Source organism: Panthera tigris, chromosome A3, assembly GCF_018350195.1.
Source record: "Panthera tigris isolate Pti1 chromosome A3, P.tigris_Pti1_mat1.1, whole genome shotgun sequence".
Taxonomy (NCBI): Eukaryota; Metazoa; Chordata; class Mammalia; order Carnivora; family Felidae; genus Panthera; species Panthera tigris.
Genome location: NC_056662.1, coordinates 22,960,258 through 22,984,375, shown reverse-complemented (window position 1 = coordinate 22,984,375; position 24,118 = coordinate 22,960,258). Strand labels below are relative to the sequence as shown.

The following is a 24,118-nucleotide window of genomic DNA, read 5'->3' as shown; positions in this document are numbered from 1 at the left end:
GAGACCAAAGGACCAGTGCTGGTGGATGTGTTTCTGGAGCAGGATATGCATAGTTTGGTGAAAGTTGTTACCCATGGCTCAGGAGTTGAAACGTGTAACTGAAAGTGGCAAAAGACGACATTTGATGGGGCGGAACCTGCAGCCACGGACCGTTCTTCCCGAGACCAAGAGCTCTGCCGGGCCGCTTTCCCCGTCGCTCCCGTCCCGCGCCAAAGCGGGAGAACTTCCGGTGAGTTTCCCCGGTGTCTCAGAGTGGGGAGAGTCCGAAGCTGGTGAGTGCGGCGTCCTGGCCTGTTTTAACTCCTCTGCTTTCGTTGTCTGTGTGGCCCGGGCTCCCTCATCCCGGCTCCGGATCGCGGAGTGCCCTGAAGTGGGATACCTCGCCGGGACGTACGCGTCCTGGTCTCTGGCCGGTGGTGGGACCCTGGTGGCTCTGCAGGCCTTTCTCCCTAAGAAACCGTCACCAGAGACACCGTCGCCACTACTTCCTGGGGCACCCGGGGTAACTTCGCGCTTTTTCCCCCTAACTTTAGAACTTGGGGGCCGGAGACTGTGGCCGCGTCCGACATGGTTATGTCCGACTCTGTAATTTTGGGTAAGGTATTTGCCCAAACCATCCCTTCGTTTCTCATCTACAAAATGGATATCATGTTTTCATTAAATAAATGCTTATCAAGCATCTTTTATGTGCTCGAGGTACAAAAAGGCTCAAGTCTCACGGAGCTGACAGCCGTCTATTAAACATAGGCAAATTTGCAGCCTGATAAATGAAATGGAAAGGTACAAGGTGCCTTGAGAGTGTATCACTGGATACCTGATCTAGCCCCGGGACATGGACTCAAGGAAGCTGGACTGAGGAAATGACAGTAGTGCTGAGATCAGAAAAATGATTTGAGGAATAGGGGAGGGAAGAGTTTTCTATGCAGAGCAGACTTCTGCTTGAGGGTCTAAAAGAGGCCAGTGTGGCTGATACAGAGAGCTTGCAGGGGTGGGGTGCGTGGTGTGAAACAGTCTGGAGGAGTTGCCAGGGACCAGGCAGCACAGACCTTGTAGGGTTTGTAGGTCACGGTAGGAATTCTGGTTTTCCAGGAGCCACATGAGAAGCCACTCAGATGGCATTAAGTGTGGGTGGTGACATGCTTAGATTGGCACTTCAAAAAGTTCATTCTGGCTGTTGGATGGAGAGCGGATTGGAGGGGCAGGCACTCTTTGGGTGAGGGACAGGTAACTTGGAGTAAGGATGTGGTAGAGAGAAGCAGATGGATGTGACTTTCTGCATGCCAGGGCATTTTCTCTGTGCCAGGCCACGTGCCAGCTGCTGACGATACAGTGAGGAGAATTATGGGCTGGTGGAATTGGAATAAAGGAATGTCATTATGAAGGAGGAGCACACAGATGCCCCAAGGGAAAATGGCTAATTGATGAACAATTATTCTGAATGCAGTAGCTCTTAATTTAGCAAGTATTTATTAAGTACCTTCTGAATTCAGGGTTAGGAATAAGAAGGTGATGATGCAAATTAGTTAGCAGTGGCTTTCAGACTTTTGACTGTGACCTCCAGTAACAAATGCATTTTACCTTATGACCAAAAGTACATACAAACACAAAAAAACTTCAGAAAACAGTTATTATCTTTGTTACTCATGATGCACTCTGATTTTTTTTTTTGATTCTGTTCCTTTCATTTAAAAAAAATTAATGTTGGTTGAAACTCTACATTGCTTTCTTGACCCATTAATGAGTTGTGATTTGCAGTTTGAGAAAAAAGTGCTGATTCAGAGTGAGAGTCCTTTGTAGTGGTTTTGGGTTAAGATGATAAAATATGCCCTTAACATTTTTTGAAACTGGTTGGTCTTCCTTTCCTCCCAGTTTAGTTTTAACATAAGAGTAAGAAAAATTAAACAGGCAGCTGGTTCTTCTGTTTGTGAAATTTGGGGGTCTTGTTTGTATATCTGGCTGGGTTAGAAGTGCCTAGAGGGCAGTGACTGTCCTACTCTGTGGATGTTTCACAGATTATTGTTTCAGGCAAAGATCCTGGCATAGTGCAGGCGCTCGGTGATTACTTGCTGAATTGAATAGGTAAGTATCTTGGGACTAGAAGGTTAGGTAATTGTTTGGATTAAATTAGTTCATGTTGAAACCATTCCTTATAAATACCACCCAGTCAGTATCTGCCTGCATACATGTTTTCTCAGTATGGCCTCATGGATAGTTCAGAGGTGGGTAAAATAAGTATTCTAAGCTCTTTCTCTTCTAAATACTGATCTTGGGCCAGCCACGCCACCTGAATCCATTCTGGGCAAGTGGTCCAGAGTTTCTGCTGACTGTGCACCCTTTGGGAAGTTGTTTAACTCCTTGGACATTAGGGTTTTTATGTGTAAAATGGGAAGAGGAGGTTTGTGGCTGAAAAGCTCTCCACTTCCCAAACCTTTTGTGAATTTTAGATACTGAGCACTCACTTTCCACCTTTTGTCCATATCTGGGCCTTCCTTGTGGCTTATGAGAAATTGGGTATATCCTTCTCAAGTCCTTGGGACTCTTTAGCAATCGAGTTTAGGCAGAGGTGTAGTGTAAGACAATTTAGGCACAGTTATAGTTTCGAATAGACCACCCAGGCTTTCCCCACCTTCAGCCTCTGTTGTGTGTGTGTGTGTGTGTGTGTGTGTGTGTGTGTGTGTGTGTGTGAGTGAGAGAGAGAGAGAGAGAGAGAGAGAGAGAGATGTGAGAGCAGATCCTGAGTGGACAGTGGGAAGAATGCTGGCCTGGAGGACAGGGTACCTAAGTTCTAATTTGTGAGACCTTGAGCATGTCACTTCTCCTTGATGTCTTTCTAGCTGTGAAGTGAGTGTTCTCGCTCATTAAAACACAAAATCCTCTTTCTCTGTGAGTCTTATTTTCCTCATTGGTAAAACTGATTAAGGTTTGTGGTGAAGATTAAAGGAGATAATTATGTCAAGGGTCTGATTCAATCTGGCACATGGAGAATCCTCAGCAAATGATGAACTCTGATTTCTTTCTTTTTTCAGTTCTGTAAGACAAGAAGGGTTGTTCTTTTGGTCACGTACCACTGGTCTCATGGCTGCCATGCAGATGGATCCTGAGCTTGCCAAGCGCCTCTTCTTTGAAGGGGCCACCGTGGTCATCCTGAATATGCCCAAGGGGACAGAGTTTGGCATCGACTACAACTCCTGGGAGGTGGGGCCCAAGTTCCGGGGCGTGAAGATGATCCCACCAGGCATCCACTTCCTCCACTATAGCTCTGTGGACAAGGCCAATCCCAGGGAGGTGGGGCCTCGTATGGGCTTTTTCCTTAGTCTGCAGCAGCGGGGGCTGATGGTCCTACGCTGGAATGCAATTCGAGAAGAGGTAGACCTGTCCCCAGCCCCAGAGGCTGAGGTGGAGGCCATGAGGGCCAACCTCCAGGAGCTGGACCAATTCCTGGGACCTTACCCATATGCCACACTCAAGAAGTGGATCTCACTCACCAACTTCATCAGTGAGGCCACAATGGAGAAGCTGCAGCCTGAGAGCCGACAGATCTGTGCCTTCTCAGAGGTGCTTCCTGTGCTGTCCATGAAGCACACTAAGGACCGGATAAAGCAGAATCTACCTCGCTGCGGCACTGAGTGCAAAAGCTACCAGGAGGGCCTGGCCCGGCTGCCAGAGATGAAGCCCAGAGCCGGCACGGAGATCCGCTTCTCAGAGCTGCCCACACAGACATACCCGGCAGGTGCCACGCCAGCAGAGATAACCAGGCACAGCATGGACTTGAGTTATGCCTTGGAGACTGTGCTCAGCAAGCAATTCCCCAGCAACCCCCAGGATGTGCTCGGTGAGGAGGGACAAGACTCTTTGGGAGTGGGCCAGGGGACAAGTGTGTGGTAGAGGGCTTTAGAGTAAGGGCTGCATCTTGGACTATCTAGTCCAGTGGTTCCTAAACTTGGCTAAGGAAGCAGTCTCACCCAGTCCCGCTGGGGACTGATTCAAGAGATCTGGAGTGGAGCAATACCTGTCTGTCTGTCTATATAGTAAGCAAGCACCATAGGTGAACCTGATGCAGCCATTCCTGTGTTTGGGAGCCACTGATGTGGCCCAGCCCCTCATTTTACAGATTGAGGTTCACAGATGGAAAGGATTTGGCCAACAATGTGGTTGAAATGAGACCAGAGCCCAGGGCTCTGGGTTCCCATCTGCCTCCTCAGTTTGCTCCTGATTCTCTCAAGGTGTTGGTCTCTCCACTGGCTTAGACCAGGATGGCGATTTAAAAAAAAATTTTTTTTTAATGTTTATTTATTTTTGAGACAGAGAGAGATAGAGTGTGAGTGGGGAAGGGGCAGAGAGAGGGGGAGACACAGAATCTGAAGGAGGCTCCAGGCTCCAAGCTGTCAGCACAGAGCCCGACGTGGGGCTTGAACTCACGAACTGTGAGATCATGACCTGAGCCGAAGCCGGGCACCCAACCGACTGAGCCACCCAGGGGCCCCCAGGATGGCGATTTTTAAAAAATTTTCATTGCTTTTCTCCCTTAGTGCAAAAATAACATATGGTCATCAGAGAAGCAAAACAAAAATTCACTCCCAATTCCCACCATCTAGAAATAACCTTTTTTACATTTTGGTGTATTAACTTTTTGTCTTTTATATATGTATGTATCTATGTGCAGTATTTCATTTGAGTCTCTGTGTATTTCTATGAATTTCCTTTTAGTTTTTTTTTCTTCTACTTAATTATATGTGTTTGTGTGTATATATGATTTTTTACAAAAACAAGATTACAGTATTTTATTTTGTTATTTTATAATCTGCTTTAATATAAACATTTTTCTATGTCATTGAAACAGTCCCTCTAATGTGGCTGCTTATGTGCCATAGTTATTGAACTAACCCTCTGTTGATGGACCTTTAAGATGTCCCTATTTTCTCTATTGTGTCATCTAGTGAACATCCTTGTGTGTACTTAGACATACATTTAGGGTTGAAATTGTTCAAAAAACTTTAACGGTTATTTTTGAGAGAGAGAGAGAGCGAGCGAGCATGAGTGGGGAAGAGGCAGAGAGAGAGGGAGACACAGAATCCGAAGCAGTCTCCAGGCTCCGAGCTGTCAGCAGAGCCCAACACGGGGCTCAAACTCACGAACCATGAGCCAAAGTCGGATTCACAACTGACTGAGCCACCCAGGCGCCCCCAGGGCTGAAATTGTTGATCAGAGGGAGCATGTTGCCAGCTGGGGTGAGGCTGTTGTGTATCACCTCTGAAATGGCAATTTAGCAAAGACTGCATGGTTGGAGAATGATGTCTTGTTTCAATTTATATTTCTTTGATTGCTAGTGACAACAAACATTTGTCACACCTTTAACAGCTATTTATATTTTTTCTTTTACAAATTGTCCAGGTATTTGCCTATTTTTCTGTTGGAAATCAATGAGAAATTTGAATATAGGGCCCTCTATATCATTGGCTCGCTGATGAAAGGGCATGTTTTAATGGGTGCATCTTAATGCATTACACAGTATTATTGTTTAATAAGTAACAGTTGAAATTCTGGCTTAGAAATGAACAGAAATCCTGTTTTCTACCTGTTAAACATTTTAGTTCTTCAAAGTAATCTTGTGAAAGGTCTGTTGCAGGGATAACTTTATATCTTCCTGACAGCTCCTTGAAATTATTTCTGATCTCATAATTTAATTTTAGACTAGGCCAGAAATGCATGAATTCAAGTAAGTGCCCTAAATTCAGAGAATAAGCTCCTATTTCCACAACTAACCAGGTAAAGCCAACTGTAGAATTAACCTCAATGGTACAAAGAAAATTTGTGTCTTGAAAATATCAGTCAACATCTAATATCTGGACCAGGCAGCTAGTCAAACTTAGTTCCACGAGCCTAGGAATAGGGTACTAGTTTTTCAGGTCTCTGGAGGGAACAGAGATCAAACAGCATGCATTTAAAGAGGTACTTGGTGTTGAGTGCATCTGTTCTTTTTATGGCCTACATGTAGGTATAACACCACCGAAGCCCTCATTAGATTTGAAGCCAGAGAGAATGTCTCTCATCAGCAACAGTATATCTTGGCAACGAGAGACCCAGTTGCTTGCCCAAGGACAGTGGCTTCTGGATCATCAGGTCTCTTTGTTTGAGACAGGCATCTGGTGGAAATGTGGGAATAATAATAACTGATATTTCTTGAGTGCTCCTTTGTGCCAGGCATTATTCTAAATGCTTTATATGTACTATACTGATTCATTTAATCTTCACCACAGCCCTCAATTAAGGAAATTGAGGTATAAACAGATTGAGTAACTTGCCCAAGGTCAAACAGCTGTGAAGGGTAGAGCTGAGATTTGAACTCAGGTAGTTTGGTTCCAGAGCTGGTGCTATTTAGCCACAAAGCTGTTCATAGAGATCCAATTACAGAGCCCTGTGGGTAAGCAAATGCAAGTGATTTCGGCTGGCAGGCTAAGCCTGGAACAAATACTCACGAATTTTCCTCTTCTGGGGGGCTCTGGAACTGTTGTCACCTGATAGGAAATCTGTTTTTCTGTTGTTCCCACTGGCAAGCATTGGATGTGTGACCTTGGGCAAGTCCCTTGACTTCATCTGCAAAATGAGACAAGTACCACTTTCCCTGAACACCTTCTGGAGTTGCACTGAGGATTACATGGTGTAGTACAGCATTTCCCCGGTGCTGGAACAGACCATCTGCATCAGAATCACCCAGGGAGCTTTTTCGAGCTACAGATAGTGATGCTTCATCATCTCTCCTCAACCAGGATCTCCGTGGGTGCAGCTTGGGCAGCTTCATCTTTAATCAGCTCTCCTAGTAATTCTGCTGGGCAGTCAAGTTTGGGATCTGCCTGGCATAATATGCATGAACACATTTGGTAAACTTCTTAAGTGCCAGGCAAATATTAGGTGTACTTCTTTTGTAGTCTGATTTTACAAAACCACAGTTTGGTTTTTCGTGGCTTGAGTTTATAGCAGTTCAGTAAACTTTTACTGAGCATCTGCTCAGTGCAAAACCCCACCTAGTAGGAGTGCTCTGCGGGGGTGCCAGGATACAAGGCCACCACCCATGGCTGAGGTCCAGTAGACTTGGCGGCCTTGTACAGTCAGCCGGCACTCCACCGTCTCAGGATCATTCTCTGTGTGCCTTTCAGGTGAACTCCAGTTTGCATTTGTATGCTTCCTCTTGGGGAATGTGTATGAGGCATTTGAGCACTGGAAGCGGCTCCTGAATCTCCTGTGCCGGTCCGAAGAAGCCATGGTGAAGCACCACACCCTCTACATCAACCTCATCTCCATCCTGTACCACCAGCTCGGCGAGATCCCCGCTGACTTCTTTGTGGACATTGTCTCCCAGAACAACTTCCTCACCAGCACCTTACAGGTGAGCCATCTTTTGGCTGACACCCATGGGGGTCAGAATTAAGGCTAGGATGGGTGAAAGCACCCTGGGAAGGTTACTCTTTTGTTTCAGTTACCTAACCTCGGGCTGTTTCCTGGTTCTCCCCTCTACTCAGTTGTGAGTTCCTTGATGCCAGAGACCCTCTCTCTGTACCACCATTTCCCTGACTTGCTCCTAGAGTGCCATGCAGTGGGGTACTTGGCATTTGAATAACTTCCACCTCTATGAGTTATTCAGCTCAAAACTGTAGCCATAAGTTGGTACAACCCAGTAGGACAGAGTTTTGAAGCTTGTTATTTCCAGGGAAACATCTGCAGCTCCTTAGATCTCATTTAAGTATTAAAGTAACTTTGATTTCCTGTTCAAACAAAACGTGCCAGTTTCTGCAGAGATTCTCTGACCGAAAAAGTGAAATTTGCTTTTAACTTGGCAATTAAATTTTCATTATGAGTGATAATTAAGGAAGAAGCTTCAAACAACTTACAATCTTCATCCTGTGCTATTTCCTCCCTTTGCAAATAGATTAGCTTCCTTTATGTTCTTGGGACAGCCTCAGTCACTCACATTTTGTAAGTTTCTCAAGGGTAGAAGATGCAGAAGCTGTCAATTTCCATACTTTTGTTCCCTGAGCTGCTTTTTTCTCCCTGTGTGTGATACCACTATGAGGCCCACTCCTTGCAAGGTGGCTATTCACTAACCTCCCACACCCACCCAGGGTGAGAGAAGGAATGAACTTTCAGGGAATGCCTGTTGAGTATCAGGCATCATGGTTATCATGCTTCTTGGATTCCCTCATTTAATCTCTCCGAAGCCCTTCAAGGAAGGGAGGATTATTTCCTGTTTACAAATGAGAACATTGAGACTCGAAAGATTAAGTCATTTATATAAGGTCACAGAGCTGGTAAGTGGCAGAGTCGGGATACTGCATATGATGTAGGTACTGCATATGACGTAGATCCCCCCCAGTAAGGATTCTTGATTGACATTAGTGGAAATACCACCAGGGGCTTGTTTCTCAGGTAGTGGACACTTTTTGAGAAAAAAACATACTGTTGGAAGAATCCCTGTGAGCAGGCAGCTGACAAAACTCTGGCGGTTGGAAGACTTGTGCAGACGATGGGGACAAGTTGGTCAAGCTGATGGTTTGAGCCTGGCGTATTCTACTTCAGAAGAGTTCTAAAACTGCTCTTTTACTGGCTATTGATATAACAGAGGAATTAAATCCCTTCATCTTTCCTCCTAAGGGGAAATTCCACCCCCCCCACCACCAAAGTTATTGGGTTGTGTGAGCCAGTAACTGATGAGGGGTGAGAGGGGGCATCCGCTTGCTAACTTGCCTCTGGCAGTGGCCCATGGGAATGACGTGCTACCCTTGTGATGTGCGTTAATGCTGTCACACAAACATAGGAGGGCCACACTGTGTCATTGGCTGTCCTGACCATTGTCAGCACAACCGACAGCTGAGCTCTAATGACTGACGCTGTGTTGCCAACAATGATTTATGAAGCAGAGAGGACCCAGATGGGTTGCTAGATGCCCAAGTGGAGTGTGCAAAGCTGATGGAAGAATTCTGTCTTTGGACTTTTCACCAAGAACATTTGATGTCATTTTTTAGAAAAATCCAGGACAGATGCCTTTAAAAAAATATATCAACACATATTTTTGAGCATCCTGCCTTTATATACAACACTCTGCTGAAGGTGTTGAGGGTTACATATATTAGTTAGTCAGGGTTCCTGCCCTTGAGGGATTTATTCATTGATTTAGCAGGTATTTGCTGAGCATGTGCTATATTCAAGGCCCTGTTGTAGAACTGGGAATAGAACTTTGAACAAGACAGAGTCCCTGACGTGGGAAAGTAAACAAATGAATTGACTCAAGTCCCTCCAGACAGCATTGTTTAGAAGGCTGTCATGCCCTAGTACCATTTTCCTGAGGCAGGCCTTGAGACCTGTGTGGTCTCATCTAGACTGCATCAGTCTGTCAGCTCGCATGCCAACCCTGGTCAGTCCACCCATGTCTCATGCTGCATCCTGAGTTGCTCCTCTGACATGCGGACATGATCCTACTTCTCTGCATCTCCTTGTTTCCTAGAAAGTTCAAAGCCCAAGCATAGGTCACAAGGCCCATTCTGATCTGGCTCCCGACCTGTTCTCCAGCTTCTCCTTCCTCTCCCTACTTCCCCCATGTCAACTCTAGCAATAGTGGTCTCCCTGCACATTCCCACATATGCCATGCTATTTCAGGCCTTTTTTTCCCCCCGATGGCACAAAACACATAACATGAGATCTACCCTTTTAACACATTTTTAAGTTTACAGTACAGTATTGGTAACTATAAGCACAGCAGATCTCTAGAACGTTTTCATTTGGCACGACTGAAACTTTATGCCCATGTTTCATGCCTTCTTAACTGAACATGATTTTTGTTCTACCCGATGTGGACTTGTTCATCCTACAAGATGCCCTCAAGGCATTTCTCTGTGAAGCCATCCCTGATCTCTCTCCTTTACATATTATTAGCCTACTTTGGACGTGTTGCTATTATATTGCACAGGCCGTGCATGCTGAAATGTGTACGTTGTCCGCCTGACTTCCCCACTAAGCTGTGAACTTTTATCCAAAGCCTGTTTGTTGTTCATCTCGTTATTTTCAACACCTAGTCAAGGCCTAGCATTTCTCTCACTTTGTGTAATTGGATGTTTTTAGATGGATGGAATGCATTGATCATGTGGTAGTGTAAATAGATGCCTCTAATATGATGAGTATAAACAGTGCAGTGGGATCAAAGGGCATTATAAGCATCATAAAGGAATTGGTTGATTAAGACTGGGGTTGCAATATGAGGAGGTAGAGGATCAGCAGTGGCTGTTTGTGAAAGGAGGCATTTAACCATGTATTGGAAGGATGAGTGAGATTTCAACAGGCACGCTGTAGAAAAGGATATTATAATACCTTTTTTTTTTTTTTTTAATTTTTAACGTTTATTTATTTTTGAGACAGAGAGAGACAGAGCATGAATGGGGGAGGGTCAGAGAGAGAGGGAGACACAGAATCCGAAGCAGGCTCCAGGCTCTGAGTGGTCAGCACAGAGCCCGACGTGGGGCTCGAACCCACAAACCATGAGATCATGACCTGAGCTGAAGTCGGATGCTTAACCGACTGAGCCACCCAGGCGCCCCCCCCCTTTTTTTTTTTTAAATGGAGAGTTAATGTTGGTACCATCTTGGCAGTGAGAATCCAGTCCCCCCACACAGACGCACTCACTCAGGGTGTGTATGAGTGAATGAATCAGTCCATGAAAGCCTTCCTCAGCCAGCTGCCTGCTCTGCCCCCAGGTAGTCAAGTAAGTGGAACTGGCTTTCTTACTTAGGAACTTAAATGCTACTACCCACAGAGAGGGACTGGTGTTTGTATGTGTAAGCACTTAAAGGCTGCCACATTAGCTGGTATAAAATTAGCCACGTAATGGCCTCTGTCATTAGAGGCCCTTTTGAATAGATGCCACTGATTTTTATAAATCCCATGGATTTAGCTTGAATAAAAATTATTTGTTTTACAAAAATAGATGCAGTTTTTTTCTTTTATTAAAAGCAACTTGAGTCACCATAATTTGTTTAAAACCAATGAAAGGATAATCTGAATTTAATAGTGTGTTAGAAAGTGAGTTATGTACAAAATAAGGATTCTCGTTGCTGATTGCATAGCATTTGGGCATATAGTCACGTAACCTGTTTTTTAAAATACTTTTAGTCACAGTAGGCCACCTATGCTTTCCAGCTTCATTTCTTGCCAATATTCTAAATGCCAGTGTCCATCTTTAACTCTTGATGGAAAACACTGGCTCTGACAATGATGTCTATAGTATTTTTATCACAGCACCAGCCATGATCAATTTCATCTACCTGCTCATACACCTCCTGCCACCAGCTATCCCTTTGTCACATTTATTGTGTGCATTATCTCATTTAGCCTTCACAACAATGTTCAGAGTTAAGTGTATCATTTCACTTTATGGTGAGGAAACGGGATCAGAGAGGTCACATCATCTTGCCCAAGATCACCAGAGCTAGTGGATAGCAAGGCTGCGTTTTGATTCTGAAGCCTGTGGTGGGTTCCCATTTATTAGCCCCAGATGAAACATCCCAAAGTCTTTAAAGTGACGTCAGAAGACATGATTCCTGCTGCTGTTTACTCCTGGTAATCATTGTGAAATGATTGATAGTTTTGCTTTTAAGACCACTCTCTTCTTCTGCAGGTGGAAAGAGAATGTTCTACCTCTGGCTAGTTTCATTCTAAGTTGAATAGTCATTTGGGAATTGAAAAAATTAGGAAATTTCATCTTTTTTGTCTGTCCAAAAAATAGGATAAGATAGTGACTCAGCTACCCACCTTGATATTTTGAATTTCTCAAGGTGACCTGACTGAACTCAATTTATTTAACTTGGGTTTAAAAGGAGGCTCTCACATTTCTGATTAAAGTTATTTACCATTTTAGAATATATAGACTTAATGATGAAAATATGAATACCTTTTTCTATATTTAAAGAAAAATACCCAAGGGCTGTGCTTTTATTGTATTTTATTTTATTTTTGTTGGGGTTTGCTTTTAGTTTTAGATAAATGCAGTTTTTTGTCGTGTTATTATCCTTTTTCAGAAATATTTTTTAAATATCCAGGTTTAATCTTCCGATATTAAGATGATTCATTTCTCAGTGATGTTAAGTGTTTATTTGATTTCACTTTAATTAAAGTAAAACAAATAGATCATTATTACATTTTCTGAGGAAACCATAAAATTAATCTAAAAACAAGAGAATCAAAGTAAATTCTTACTTGAAAACTAGGTACTGTCTATACATCTCCTTTTCTGAATCATGGGTTTTTCAAATATTAAGTTTGTTAACTACATGGGCAAAAATAGACCATTGGATGCCAGGGGCTTGGGTAGGGGGAGGGTTTGACCACTAAAGAGCAGCACAAGGGAGTTCCTTGGAGTGACAAGACTATTCAGTATTCTGATTATGATGGTGTGTGGGCCTCAGACTCGTAACACTGAATACCGAAAGAGAAAAACTAATACTTACCTTGATTATATTATACAGTGGTTGCATGGGTGTACACATTTGTCAAAACTAATTGAACACTTAAAATGGGTGAATTTAGTTGTATGTAAATTATACCTCAGTAAAGTTGCTTTTTAAAAAAAGTCCCTGGCTCCCCATAGGGCAGTGCTGAAAATACTACTAATATATTAAGTCTGTGTCGAGACAAAAAGAAGGTCTCGGTAGGGAGAAAGGATTGAGATTTCTCTACTTGGATTGGATTTCGCTCAACATTTATTAACTTGCTCAGTGTTTATCACCATTCTCATCTGTACAGTGGGAATAACAATTTCCTGGCCTCCTACCTCCCAGGTTTGTAGTGTCCAGGCTTGTAAAGATTAAATTGACAAGTTCTTTAAAAAGGACAAAGCACTTATTAAATTAGAAGCCTTATTTTTCAGACAGAAGCCTTCTCTTATACCTGCCTCTGGTTGATTTTACTCCCCGGCATCGTTTGAGAGATGGTTGGGAAGGATGAATGATGAGTATGAGCCCAGACTGTTTGGACCTGTCCCTCTTGGCCATTGCCAAATGCAGGGCAGCCCCTGCATCTCATTCATATCTGTTCAGTGAACATCCTGTGGGCCCTAACTCTATGCCAGGCCCTGGGCGATACGCTGTGTGGAACACATTGAGAATAAAGACTCATCCTCTACCCATAAGGAGCACAGATCACTGTGATACAAGCACAGTTTGAGAAATGCTATAAGGAAGGCTCAGGCCCAGTGTGAGGGGAACAGAAGCTGGAGCAGTTCATTTCAGCTTGGGCTTTTATAAGAGGCATGTCACAAGGAGGTAGCTTGTGAGCTGGTGGCATTCAGGGGCCACTTCCTCCCCAGGACGAGTCCTTTATGTTGTGCAGCACCATCACATAATTATTGAGCAATTAGTTGGTGCCAAGGACTGCAGAAGTGAACCAAAAATGGATTTTCATAGAACCTGTGGTCTTCATTTTTTTGCTCATTAAACACCGTTATGTCAGACTCTGTGCCAGGAGTGTGGTATGCAGTAGCCGAGAGTCACTGCTTTGGAGTGGCTCCTTGTCTCTTGGGAGAGCTCAACAGCAAATGGACTGTTACCTAACTGAAATTGAGGCTATGTTCGTGGTAACCCTGGGCCCTGGAGGAGCATAAAGGAGCACCTGTTCCATCCTTGGTCTGGGAAGACATACTAAAGGAGGTGATGTCTGAGCTGAACCTGAGTCACTAGTGGAAATTAGTAGGTGAAGAAGGTGAAAGTTGGGATGGAAGGGTAGTCTAAGCAGAGAAAAAAGCATGTGTGTGTAGAGAGGCACAGAAGAGGCAATAGAGCATGTTTGGCAGCTGCTCAATGTGGCTGGAGAGGCAGGGCTGTGTGGAGAGGGGTACAGTTTACTGTGTAAGAAGAGGAACAGGAAGAGGCTTTAGCAAATTCAGCCAGCAGCCTCCCCAGGACCTTGGGGCACACCCAAGGGTATGCAGGGCCTCCAGAGCTAATGCTGCTTGAAATGAGGCTTCTCTGCTTCCCGTACAGGGGCCCCTCCCCAGAGTTCAGCCGGGCTCCACATTCAGCACTCCAGGGCAAGCTCCATTAGCTGCCTATAGACAGGCGGCCGGTTTCCCTGCTGCCCTCCCACCACCAAGCTCACACAACCCCTCTAATTAGTTATTGATCTGTTTTGTTGTGGCTTTGCTTCCCGCTCCTGTGTTTAGTCGATTCCCAAGTTAATGAAACCAAATTCTGTAACCCCCACGCATGCTTCTGCACATACTCCCCTCCGCCCTAACCTCAGTCACTTCTGTCCTTGCTACCACTTCAACAAAATGGATCCAAACAGAGACCACTAAAATGAGCTTCACTCCTGCTAATAGGCAGTGGAGAAGCAGGTGTCCCTGGAATCAGCTGTATAGTACACCTGTTAATTTTATCAGGTCAAGGCTCCTGGAGATGAGATTCCTTCCATGGTGGAATGTGGGCTGGCCACAGCACTAGACTGATGTGGAACAAAGAGCTTCTCCCACCTTCATGCTCCTGTGTCTGTAGGGTAGTCTGGAAAAAACTACCCTTTCCCTTCTGCGTGGTTTTTATCCAGTCATTTAACTCCTCTTTGCCTCCATTTCCATAAAATAGGCATTCTGGTGTGTCTTTGTGAGGGTCTGTTGGGATATTCTGAAACTTCTTTGAAAACAGTAAAATAATATGAGAAAGAGTAATGAGTTTGCTGTTACTCTTAGAAGTAATTGGGATCCAGGAAAATCACATGTAGAGAAAATTACTGTTCTGCCCCCTGCCCATGGTTATATCAGATGAAACCGAATTAAAAAGAACATCAAAACAAGGGATTAATATCCAGAATATATAAAGAACTACAGTAACTCAACAATAACAAAAACCTGACTAAAACTGGACAAAGGACTTAAGTAGACATTTCTCCAAAGAAGACATACAGATGGCCAGTACATCTACATGAAAAGGTGCTTAACATCACTGCCCATTAGGGAAATGCAGATCAAGACCGCAGTGAGATAGCACTTCATACCCATTACGGTGGCTATTACTAAAAAATAATGGGGGCACTTGGGTGGCTCAGTCGGTTGAGTGCCCGACTTGGGCTCAGGTCATGATCTCACAGCTCATGAGTTCGAGCCCCGCGTCAGGCTCTGTGCTGACAGCTCAGAACCTGGAGCCTGCTTCAGATTCTGTGTCTCGCTCTCTCTCTGCCCCTCTCCCACTCTGTCTCTCTTTCAAAATAAATAAAAATTTTTTTTTAATAAATAAGAAAAAATAACAGATCTTGGCAATGACGTGAAGAAATTAGAACCCTTGTTCATTGCTAATGGTAATGTGAACCGGTGCAGCCCCTGTAGAAAACATATGGTGGTTCTTCAAAACATTAAGCAGAATTACCTCATGATCCAGAAATTCCACTTCTAGGTTTAAACCCCCCAAAATTAAAAGCAGGGACTCCTGTCATGTCACAGCAGCATTATTTATAATAGCCAGAAAGTAGAAACAACCCACATGGTCATTGACAGGTGAATGGGAAGCATAATGTATATGCATACAGTGGAGTATCAGCCTTATAAAGGGAGAAAATTTGGATGCGTGCTACAACATGAAAGAACTTTGAGGACATTTCATGCTAAGTGAAATAAGCCAGGCACAAGAGGACAAGTACTGTATGATTCCACTTGTACAAGGTACCTAGAGCAGACAAGTTCATGGAGACAGAAGGCAAAGGGTGACTTCCAGGGGCTGGGGGAGGGGCAATGGGGAGTTAGTGTTTAATGGGTACAGAGTATCATTTGAGGGAGGGATGAACAAATTCTGAAGATGGATGGTGGTGATGGTTATATAGCAATGTGAACGTAGTTAATGCCACTAAATTGTACACTTAAAAATGGTCAAAATGGTAAATATCATGTGTATTAGTTTTTCAAATGATAATGTAAAAAATGGTTAAATTGGTAGGTTTTGTGTTACGTGTGTGTTACCACAGTTTCAAGAGAAGAACCTCAAAGACAACTTTCAAAGGGAATAGAAACCTCAGTCTGGCAGCCTGTGGCCCATGTAGATTAGAGCAGCGGTTCCACCTCGTTGGCGTAGGGCCTGTGACTTTATGGGACACAGGGGCTTGCTTATAAGCCCTTCAAGCCTTTCTTGATACCAGCTGGTGTAGTTATTGCCCAGGTGCCCAGGAGAGCACCTCAGGGGACCAGGCCTGGGTGATGGCCCCACTGGCCTTACTCTCAATGGGGCATCTCTGCCCAAGATAGTAATTTTCCATTCTAGTCCTGCCCCAGCTTCTCAGCTGGGTTTGGACCTTCTTTCTTGGTTTGGGGGGAGCACAGCAGGTGGCCTGGGCCTGTGCCAGCAGCAGCTGATCCACCCGCCCCAGAGAGCTGAACACCATGAGGAAATTTCCACAGCTTTCTCAGCCCCCACTGTGTTCTCAGGAGTGACTTATCCTCTGTTCTCTGTAGGTTTTCTTTTCCTCCGCCTGCAGCGTTGCCGTGGATGCCACCCTGAGGCAGAAAGCTGAAAAGTTCCAAGCTCACCTGACCAAGAAGTTTCGGTGGGACTTTGAGGCAGAGCCAGAGGACTGTGCCCCAGTGGTGGTGGAGCTCCCCGAGGGTGTGGAGACTGGCTAACTGGGAATACTGTCAGCCAGGGGAGGCCCCTTCCCACACAGCTGCAGTCCTGGCCTCTCCATTCATCCCTTCCTACCGGGACCTGTAGGGGTAGTGGCCCCACCAGGTTCTACAAAGTTAGAGCCAGAATTCCCTCTTTTACCAGTAAATAAGTTTCTTCAGTACCAAAGAGGCTATGTGCATCCTGAGGGCACATTCATGGGCTCCCATCAGCCTGGCCATGGGACTAACTTAACTGAATTCTAAATGGGCTCTTATAGAAGCTCTCGGGAGAGACCTGCCTCAGCAGCACCCTACTTCATTCTGAATGAGAAGAATGTGAGCCAAAAACCCAAGAGAACTGATAGCTCATTCCATAGGATGGTTAGAAAAGACACCCTGGACTGCACAGGGTCTGAGATATCCGTTGGTGACTTTAAAAGTTAACTAGAAGTTCCTAAGGAAATGAGCTAGAATTTCTGTCTGTCCCTTGTTGAATGGGAACACATCACAGAAAACATAGGCCTGTGACCACTCAGGATCTCCAGATTGGGAAGGGGGAACCCAGAAGACAGGTGGGTTGAGTCTGACGAGTGGTCAGCTTTTGCTTTCTCCGTCAACATCCCTTCCTCCTGTCCAGAGGTCCCAGTGGGTAATCATCCAAGACTGTTGTGGCCCCTGACCTCAGGGGCCTTGCTGATGCCACGTTCCTCTCATCCATTCCACTCTGAGGCCTCAGTCCCAGAAGTGGGACTTGGCAGCCCCTCTGTACATCCCTATTCCTCACCAGAGCCACCATGACTATTTCTGATGACCTAGAGATTCATCAACAAAGACGAAGGTTCTTGCTCAGAATAGGCTTCTTTGGCCCTGCTGAAGTTCTCTGTCTGTGTTCAGAGTTCTGGAGATGACCTGACCCACCTGGATCTTCCCAGTCCTGCTGTGGAGCTGTCAGCCACAGGAGTAATGATGCGCCCATTCCCTTGGAGTCCTGAGGGTGTACCCACATACATGGGTCCTGCCACCCTGACCTCAAACCATTGTACTACGATCAGAATCCCTGCGCCATTCTTTTCCAAGGCTGCGGCTCATACCAGGTTTCTGAATGAGAATCCGTGCTGGTTAAGACTTTTGGTTCCATTTGTTTCCTTGGAGATGTTTTTCCAAGAGCATAACATACATTAAAGTCTTTGAGTTGAGATTAAATCCCCTTGTGTGAGTCTCTCTTGCAGTTAATTTGCCCAGTTCTCAGCTGCCAGGCCACTGTCCATAGACCCACATCTCCCTACTGAGCACCAGGAGACTCTGCCCAACATCTTCAGTCTCTGGAGGAGGCAAGCAGCCAGATTTGCCTGCTGTGACCAGTGGGGCTTCCGAGATAGGCATACCTGAAAGGATCGAGGCCCTGTAGCTTTATAATAACCAGAAGTTCCTCCTTGTGTGAGTTTGCTATTCTCTTCCACCCAAAGCCCACTCATCAGAACTACCTGGGGAGCTTGTTAAAAGTACGCATTCCAAAGGAATGAATTACTAGTCCATGCTACAACATGGATGAACCCTGAAAACATTGTGCTGAATGAACAGAGACAGACAAAGGCCACCCATTACATGACGGCATTCATATGAGTTGTCCAGGATAGATCCACAGAGAGAAAAGTTAGTGGTTGCCAGGGACTGGGAGAGTGGGGAAGGGGGTTGACTGTCAATTGCTCTGGGGTTTCTTAGGTGATAGAAAGGTTCTGGAATTAGCGAGTGGTGATGGCTGTACCACCTTATGAATATACCCCCCAAAAAAAAACCCACTGGAAGTGCACACCTAAAAATGGTGAATTTTATGCCATGTAAATTATATCTCAATAATAACTTTTTAAAGTACATATTTCCAAGTCCCACCCCACAGGGATTCAGAGGCTGTGAATCTGGATATGGCCTGGGTCCTGCGGCACACTCAGTTTTGAGTACCTGGAAGTAACGGCATTGCAATTTAGTACTTAGAGTTCCACTGGGACAGAATTTGTGTCCTCCTGGCATTGTCAGAGCAGCATCTGGAAGTTGGGTCATGTGACTATGTTCTTCAAGCTGTTGGTCTGCTATCTACACAGACCCACTACCCCCTACAACCCACACAAACAGGGATTAAGAAAAAGTAACCACTATTTGCTAAGTGTTCTGTTAGTTCACTTAATCCTCACAAAAATATGGGCTAGGTGCTACTATTATCCTCATTTTGCTGTAAGAAAATGGGCTCAGAGAGCTTCAGTCATTCTGCCGGCGTCCCACAGCTAGTAAGGATTGAGCACAAGAGTCAAGCCCGAGCCCCTTGGTGGCCAGAGCCCACACTCAGCTGCTGTGTTCACTGCTGTGATGTACTCTCTCCCTGCCCTTGCAGGTCTAGGACAGCCTTCCCTTCTCCCTGCTTCCCGGATCTAGGCCTGGCCCTGTTGCCAGCCAGCTGTGTGAACTCGGACAAGTCACTTCCTTGGGCCTCGGTCTACTTACATATAAAGTAAGAGAGTTTGCTTAGATTTGGGGTTTCTGATGTAGATTCTCCAGGCTCCCTCAAGAATTTAAAAGTGGACCATTGTGTTATTTTAAATGTTTTCAAAAGGGAAACTACATTTGCACAGGATAATGTGTCCGGACTGACAAAAAACCAATAGGTCTCTTGTTTGGAGCCGGAGTGACATCGACTCTGTCTCCTGCTGGTCCCAGCTGGCAGTCCTCTATGTGTCTTTGATGAATAAAAAATGTGAAAACAAAATTAATTATTACTTAATACTTGCAATATTTCTGGAAGGCAGAAACCTTGCAAATGGAGAGCCAGTGGCCTTGCTGATCTGTAAGCTCCTTCCACTTCTAACACATCTAAAAGTGAAGCTGTTGGCAGGACCTGGCCTGATTTCCAAATCCCCTCAAATGCAGGCCTCCTGAGGCCTGGCTCTTATTTGCAAGGCTGCTTTATCCTATTAACAGAATCAGCAGAGGTAGCAAGTCTCCAACCACTCCCGCTGTCCCCACGACAACCCTCGCTGATCTGAGCCCATCGGTCTAATTTGTCACTGCTTGAGCGGTGGGGGAGTTCCCCGCCGCTGACTGCCTCTCACCATCGATAATTACTTTCCCAACGTCATCCCCTTGTAAATATTATTTAATATTCTCAGGGCACCGTGACATGTCAGTTTCTCCAACTAATCAGACTCTGGCTTGGCCAAAATGCCCTGCTGCAACGGGGGCTGGAAATGCACGGTGAATGTCTGGGCAAAGCCGTCACTGAGTCACATCCCCGTGACATCCACCAGATCCAAAGCAGAATGGAGTGGGACGCTCACCTGAGCTACCTGCTGATAACTGGGGGCGGTGTGGTCCTGTGATTCCGCAGGTCCGCTCCTCTCCTCGGTCCCCAATAGACCAGGGCACCTCTATGCCTCAGAGTCCCATACATCTGGCCCAGGCAGGCTTTGTTTTCACTAGAACATTCTACCTCTGGAATATCCAGGGTCTCCTTGCTGGCTCATGCTGGCTCATTCTCCCCCAACGCTGGGCTCCTGCCCTGAACTGGCCTCCCTGCTGAGATGGGGGCTGGGGGTGATGAGAGCCAGAAATAGTGTCGGCTGTTCCCTGCTGGGGGGAGGGATGTGTCCCCAACCTGCCAGGCCTTCTGTCCTGCGTCCTCAATCTGGTGCTCACTGGGATAACAGGGTTATCTCCAGGTTTCTCTGGAGAACAGGAATCTTGGGGGTTATTGGTTAAAATGCTTGGTGGGAAGAAGGTAGCAGAAGTAGGGGGCTTCTCAGATGGCCTGTGTGAAAGAAACTCCACAGGTCTTTCCTCCTTGGTTCTTTGTCTATCTTCTCCCCTCCCCAGATTTCTCTATTTTTCCTGTGTCTCCTCCAGACATTTTTACCTGGCTCAGGCCAGGACTCTACTTCTAAAGGGATCCTGACAGATAGGTTACATTTTGGGGAGAGGGAGCTCTTACGTGAGAAGCAGTTGGAGAAACATGTGGGGCCTCACCCGTGAGCAGAGAGGCTGGGGGAGCTATCTTGACGGAGGAGGTCTCTGCGTCCTTCAGAGTGCAGAGCTGGGAACCATGGGAGAAGTTACAGGGAGGCTGCCGTAGGCTCTGTTCCTTCTTCATCCAAACAGTACTTTCTGAGTGCCTGCCCCGGTGAGCTTACGCTCATTTGGAGGGGAGGGGCAGACAACAAGCATAAGAAGTAGGTTACAGAGATTGTTAGTTGTAAGAAATGCTCTGGCAAAAACTAGAGCAGGATAAGGGACATTGAGAGTGCTGGGAGGGTAAGAGGAGATGTTGCAATTTAAATGGGGTGACATTTGAGCACAGATTTGAAGGTGAGCAAGGAGCCATGTGGGCATCTATGGGAAGAGTGTTCCAGGCAGAATGAACAGGGAATGCAAAAGCCCTGGAGCAGGAGCATGCCTGGTGGGTTACAGGAACACCGGGGGTCAATATGGTGAGAGCACAGGGAATAGCTGGAGAGGAAATCTGGGCAGCCACAAGGGATCAAATTATCCAGGGCTTACGGGCTGTAAGCATTTCACTCAGTGAAATGGGGACCCATTAGAGGGTTTTTAGCAGAAGAGTGACGTGGTCTGACTTTTGTTTTAACAGGATCACAAGCGGCTGCGTTGGCCGCAGGCTGCCAGGGGAGAGGGGTGGGAGTGGGGACAGCGGTAAGGAAGCTAGAGTGGTAACCCAGGTGACAGAGGGTACTGACTTGGGCCAGATTGCTGTCAGGTGTACATATTGGACTGCATTCCTGCCTCAGATAAAGGATGCACTAGAGGCCTTTCGAGGACTCTTCTAGCCTGATAAGCCCTTACTTCTCTGCAGTCTCAGAATCTAGGCACAATACTGACTCGTGGGGTCCCCAACCCCACACAAATGCCCTCTCTCCTGTCCCATCAGGGATCTGTCAGCCCTTCCCATTCCCGTATGTCTGTGGTATATCTGGGCCGGTGGGGCATGAGGAAGGATTGGGGGGAGGGGGTAGCTGCCACAGGAATTCTGAGCCAGGGGGTGGAGGCAGGGGACTGGAAATGGCTCTGTTGAGAAGCAGTGAATCAGGGGGTATGATAGGCTGTGGTGGCTCTGTGTCCCCCCCCCCCTCCACCGTGGGTGTTCTTGCTGCCAGTGGGCAGTGAGGAGGGTCTGCTTGCTGTTAGGGTTCTCTTGTGGCTAACAGAGAACTGGGGGTGTGTGCAGCCACTGTTGGTACTGATTTGTCCTGCTCAAGAATCACCCCTGCACCCACTCCCACCCGCAGCATTTCCGTGGGCTTCATGATTAATATGACCTAGCGTGTGGTGGGGGCCTCCTCCCAGCTGCTGGGCACTGAGCTGGGTCCTTACCTTATTCGGGCGGAGCACCAGCTCTTCAAGGAAGTCCTTATTCCTCATCGTGCAGACGAGGAAACCAAGGCATCGAGAGGTGAGGCTCAGGCCAGCGAGTCTCAGAGCCAGAATTCTAGCCCACCTGTATAAATGCAGCAGTGTTGGCCACCTCCAAGCCCTCCTCAGGAAAGACAGTTATATCATCTGTGAGAGTTACCCGTGGATCCAAGGTTGCCAGCCCGACAACTTACTGGCCCCTCGGTTTGCAACAGCTGCCTCATGTTTCCATGCAGAACTTCTGTGTCATATCTGGCCTGTGGGCACACTGGACCGACCCGGCTCCGGGGAGGTGGGGAGGAGCAACATCTGGTCCAGAAGGAGGCTGCTTCTGCCCCTTACAGACCACTGGGGCTGCTGAGGGGCTGCTTAGTCCGGGGTGCACCTGAGCCTGAGAGCAGAGGCCCCTCTCACTCGGTCCTACCAGAGTTGCAATGAAGTCTGCAAAAGACATTTGCTTTAGAGAAAGATGCTGCCAGATGTGGGGCCTCTGAGAGGCTGGTTTCATGCCCAGGCATCTGCGCAGGTATTTTCCCCTGCTATCCCCTCTGTGGATCAATAAACTGTTTAATTTGGAGCCTAGCAGCCTGAAGGTAGAGAGTGGGATGTGAGAGGTTGGGGGGTCTTCGTGGTACATTTCGAATGAAGAAACCTACACCATTAGGCATTTCCCTTTTGGAAAGTGTTTATGTCCTCTGCTCATTTTCTGTCGGATCTTCTTTTTTTAAAAAATATGCATTTATCTTATCGTAATGTACCTAAATGTTAGAAATATTTCCCCCGATTTGCCTTTCGATTTTATGTTTTGAACTGTATGCTTTACTCTTTTACATGTCAAATACGTCAAGCTTGTTCTTTTTGATTTGATTTTTCCCACTGCTTTAATGCTTAAAAGTCTATTCATCCATCAGGATGAAGTATATATGGGCCCATATTTTGTTCTAGTTTTTCCCAGTGTTATGCTTTTTTATTTTGTATTTTGCAACAGTCAAAACCATGTTTCCTCAGCCCCACTTAATCCATCCCCACTCCTACCTTTCGTGATTCACGCCTACTCTGATTTTCCCTGTCCAGATTTGAAGTCCTAACGCCCGACTCACGCCTCCACCCTTGTCCTTTCCTCAGCCACCAAGGGCTTCTCGCAAGCCTTCCTGACCCCCTCATGGCATTTACAGCCAGAGCCGCATACATAGCTGGCCCTTGCTATCACAGTCTGGTGATGTGCGGTAGTTTCTTGTGGCTTTTCAGGGCTAGAATCATCTGTTCATGATTCTGTGACGCCTTGCTCCAAGCATGGGGCTAAGTGCGTAAATGCTCCCTCTCTGAGAAGGCTCTGTCCCTGCACTAAAGGGGCCCCTAGAATGGCCAGTAGATTGTACAACTCATTTCTATTCACCTCTCTTCTAGCGTCAAGCCTCCTTTGCTTTGAGGAAAACTTTATGTATTCTGTCATCCTTGGGAGGAGTGCCAATTACAGTAATTCAGCCATCCTTCCATCTGCAGGAATAGACACAACTTTAGCTAGGCCACTTGGCCTAGCATCCCTGGGATGCTTCTCATAGGCGCAGAAGGGTGCCTTCTATTTTTGGAGTTCTGGAGTAGAGGATTCTCAGTTGGACCTAATAGGGCTTATTATACCCAAAAGCCCTTGCACCAGAAATGAGGATGAGGCCAACACAGAAGGAAGCTAAGCTGAGAGATGAGAAAGAGCTGATAAATCACCGCAGCACCTGGATCAATCCCTACCTGTAGCACACAATCCTCAGGCTTCCTCCTTCATGAGCGAATACAATACCTTTTTATTGACTAATTTTATTTGATTGTGGTAAGAACCTTTAACATGTGATCTACCCTCTTAACAAATTTTTAAGTGCACAAAACAGTATTGTTGACTGTAGGTGCAATGTAATACAGCAGGTCTCTAGAACTTACTCATCTTGCTTAACTAGAACTTTGTATCCATTGACTTGCAACTCCTCATTTCCTCATCGTTCCAGCTCCTGGCAACCACCATTCCATTCTTTGATTCTATGAATCTGACTGTTTTAGATATCTCACAATAGCCAAGATGTGGAAATAACCTAAATGTCC

General features: G+C 46.0%; 1 protein-coding gene across 4 annotated transcripts; it reads left to right on the top strand.

Annotated features, from left to right (window-relative positions):
• The first annotated feature begins 207 nt into the window (after positions 1-207).
• On the top strand, positions 208-17,851 carry AAR2 (AAR2 splicing factor). Of its 4 annotated transcripts, none has more exons than XM_042980476.1 (4): positions 208-229; positions 3,027-3,832; positions 7,155-7,384; positions 16,469-17,851. In XM_042980476.1, exons 2-4 carry the CDS (start codon positions 3,076-3,078, stop codon positions 16,634-16,636), a joined length of 1,155 nt encoding a protein of 384 aa, XP_042836410.1. In that variant the 5' UTR covers positions 208-229; positions 3,027-3,075; the 3' UTR covers positions 16,637-17,851. The 4 variants fall into 4 exon arrangements, with proteins under 4 accessions (XP_042836410.1, XP_007073705.1, XP_042836408.1 ...); XM_007073643.2 differs by having other exon boundaries at positions 214-272; XM_042980474.1 differs by lacking the exon at positions 208-229 and adding an exon at positions 289-595.
• Positions 17,852-24,118: the final 6,267 nt, after the last annotated feature.

Coding starts and splice junctions, on each gene's coding strand:
- AAR2 (XM_042980476.1), top strand. CDS start 3,076: ATGGCTGCCATGCAGATGGATCCTGAGCTTGCCAAGCGCCTCTTCTTT. Junction 3,833..7,154: donor CAACCCCCAGGATGTGCTCG/GTGAGGAGGGAC, acceptor TGTGCCTTTCAG/GTGAACTCCAGTTTGCATTT. Junction 7,385..16,468: donor TCCTCACCAGCACCTTACAG/GTGAGCCATCTT, acceptor TGTTCTCTGTAG/GTTTTCTTTTCCTCCGCCTG.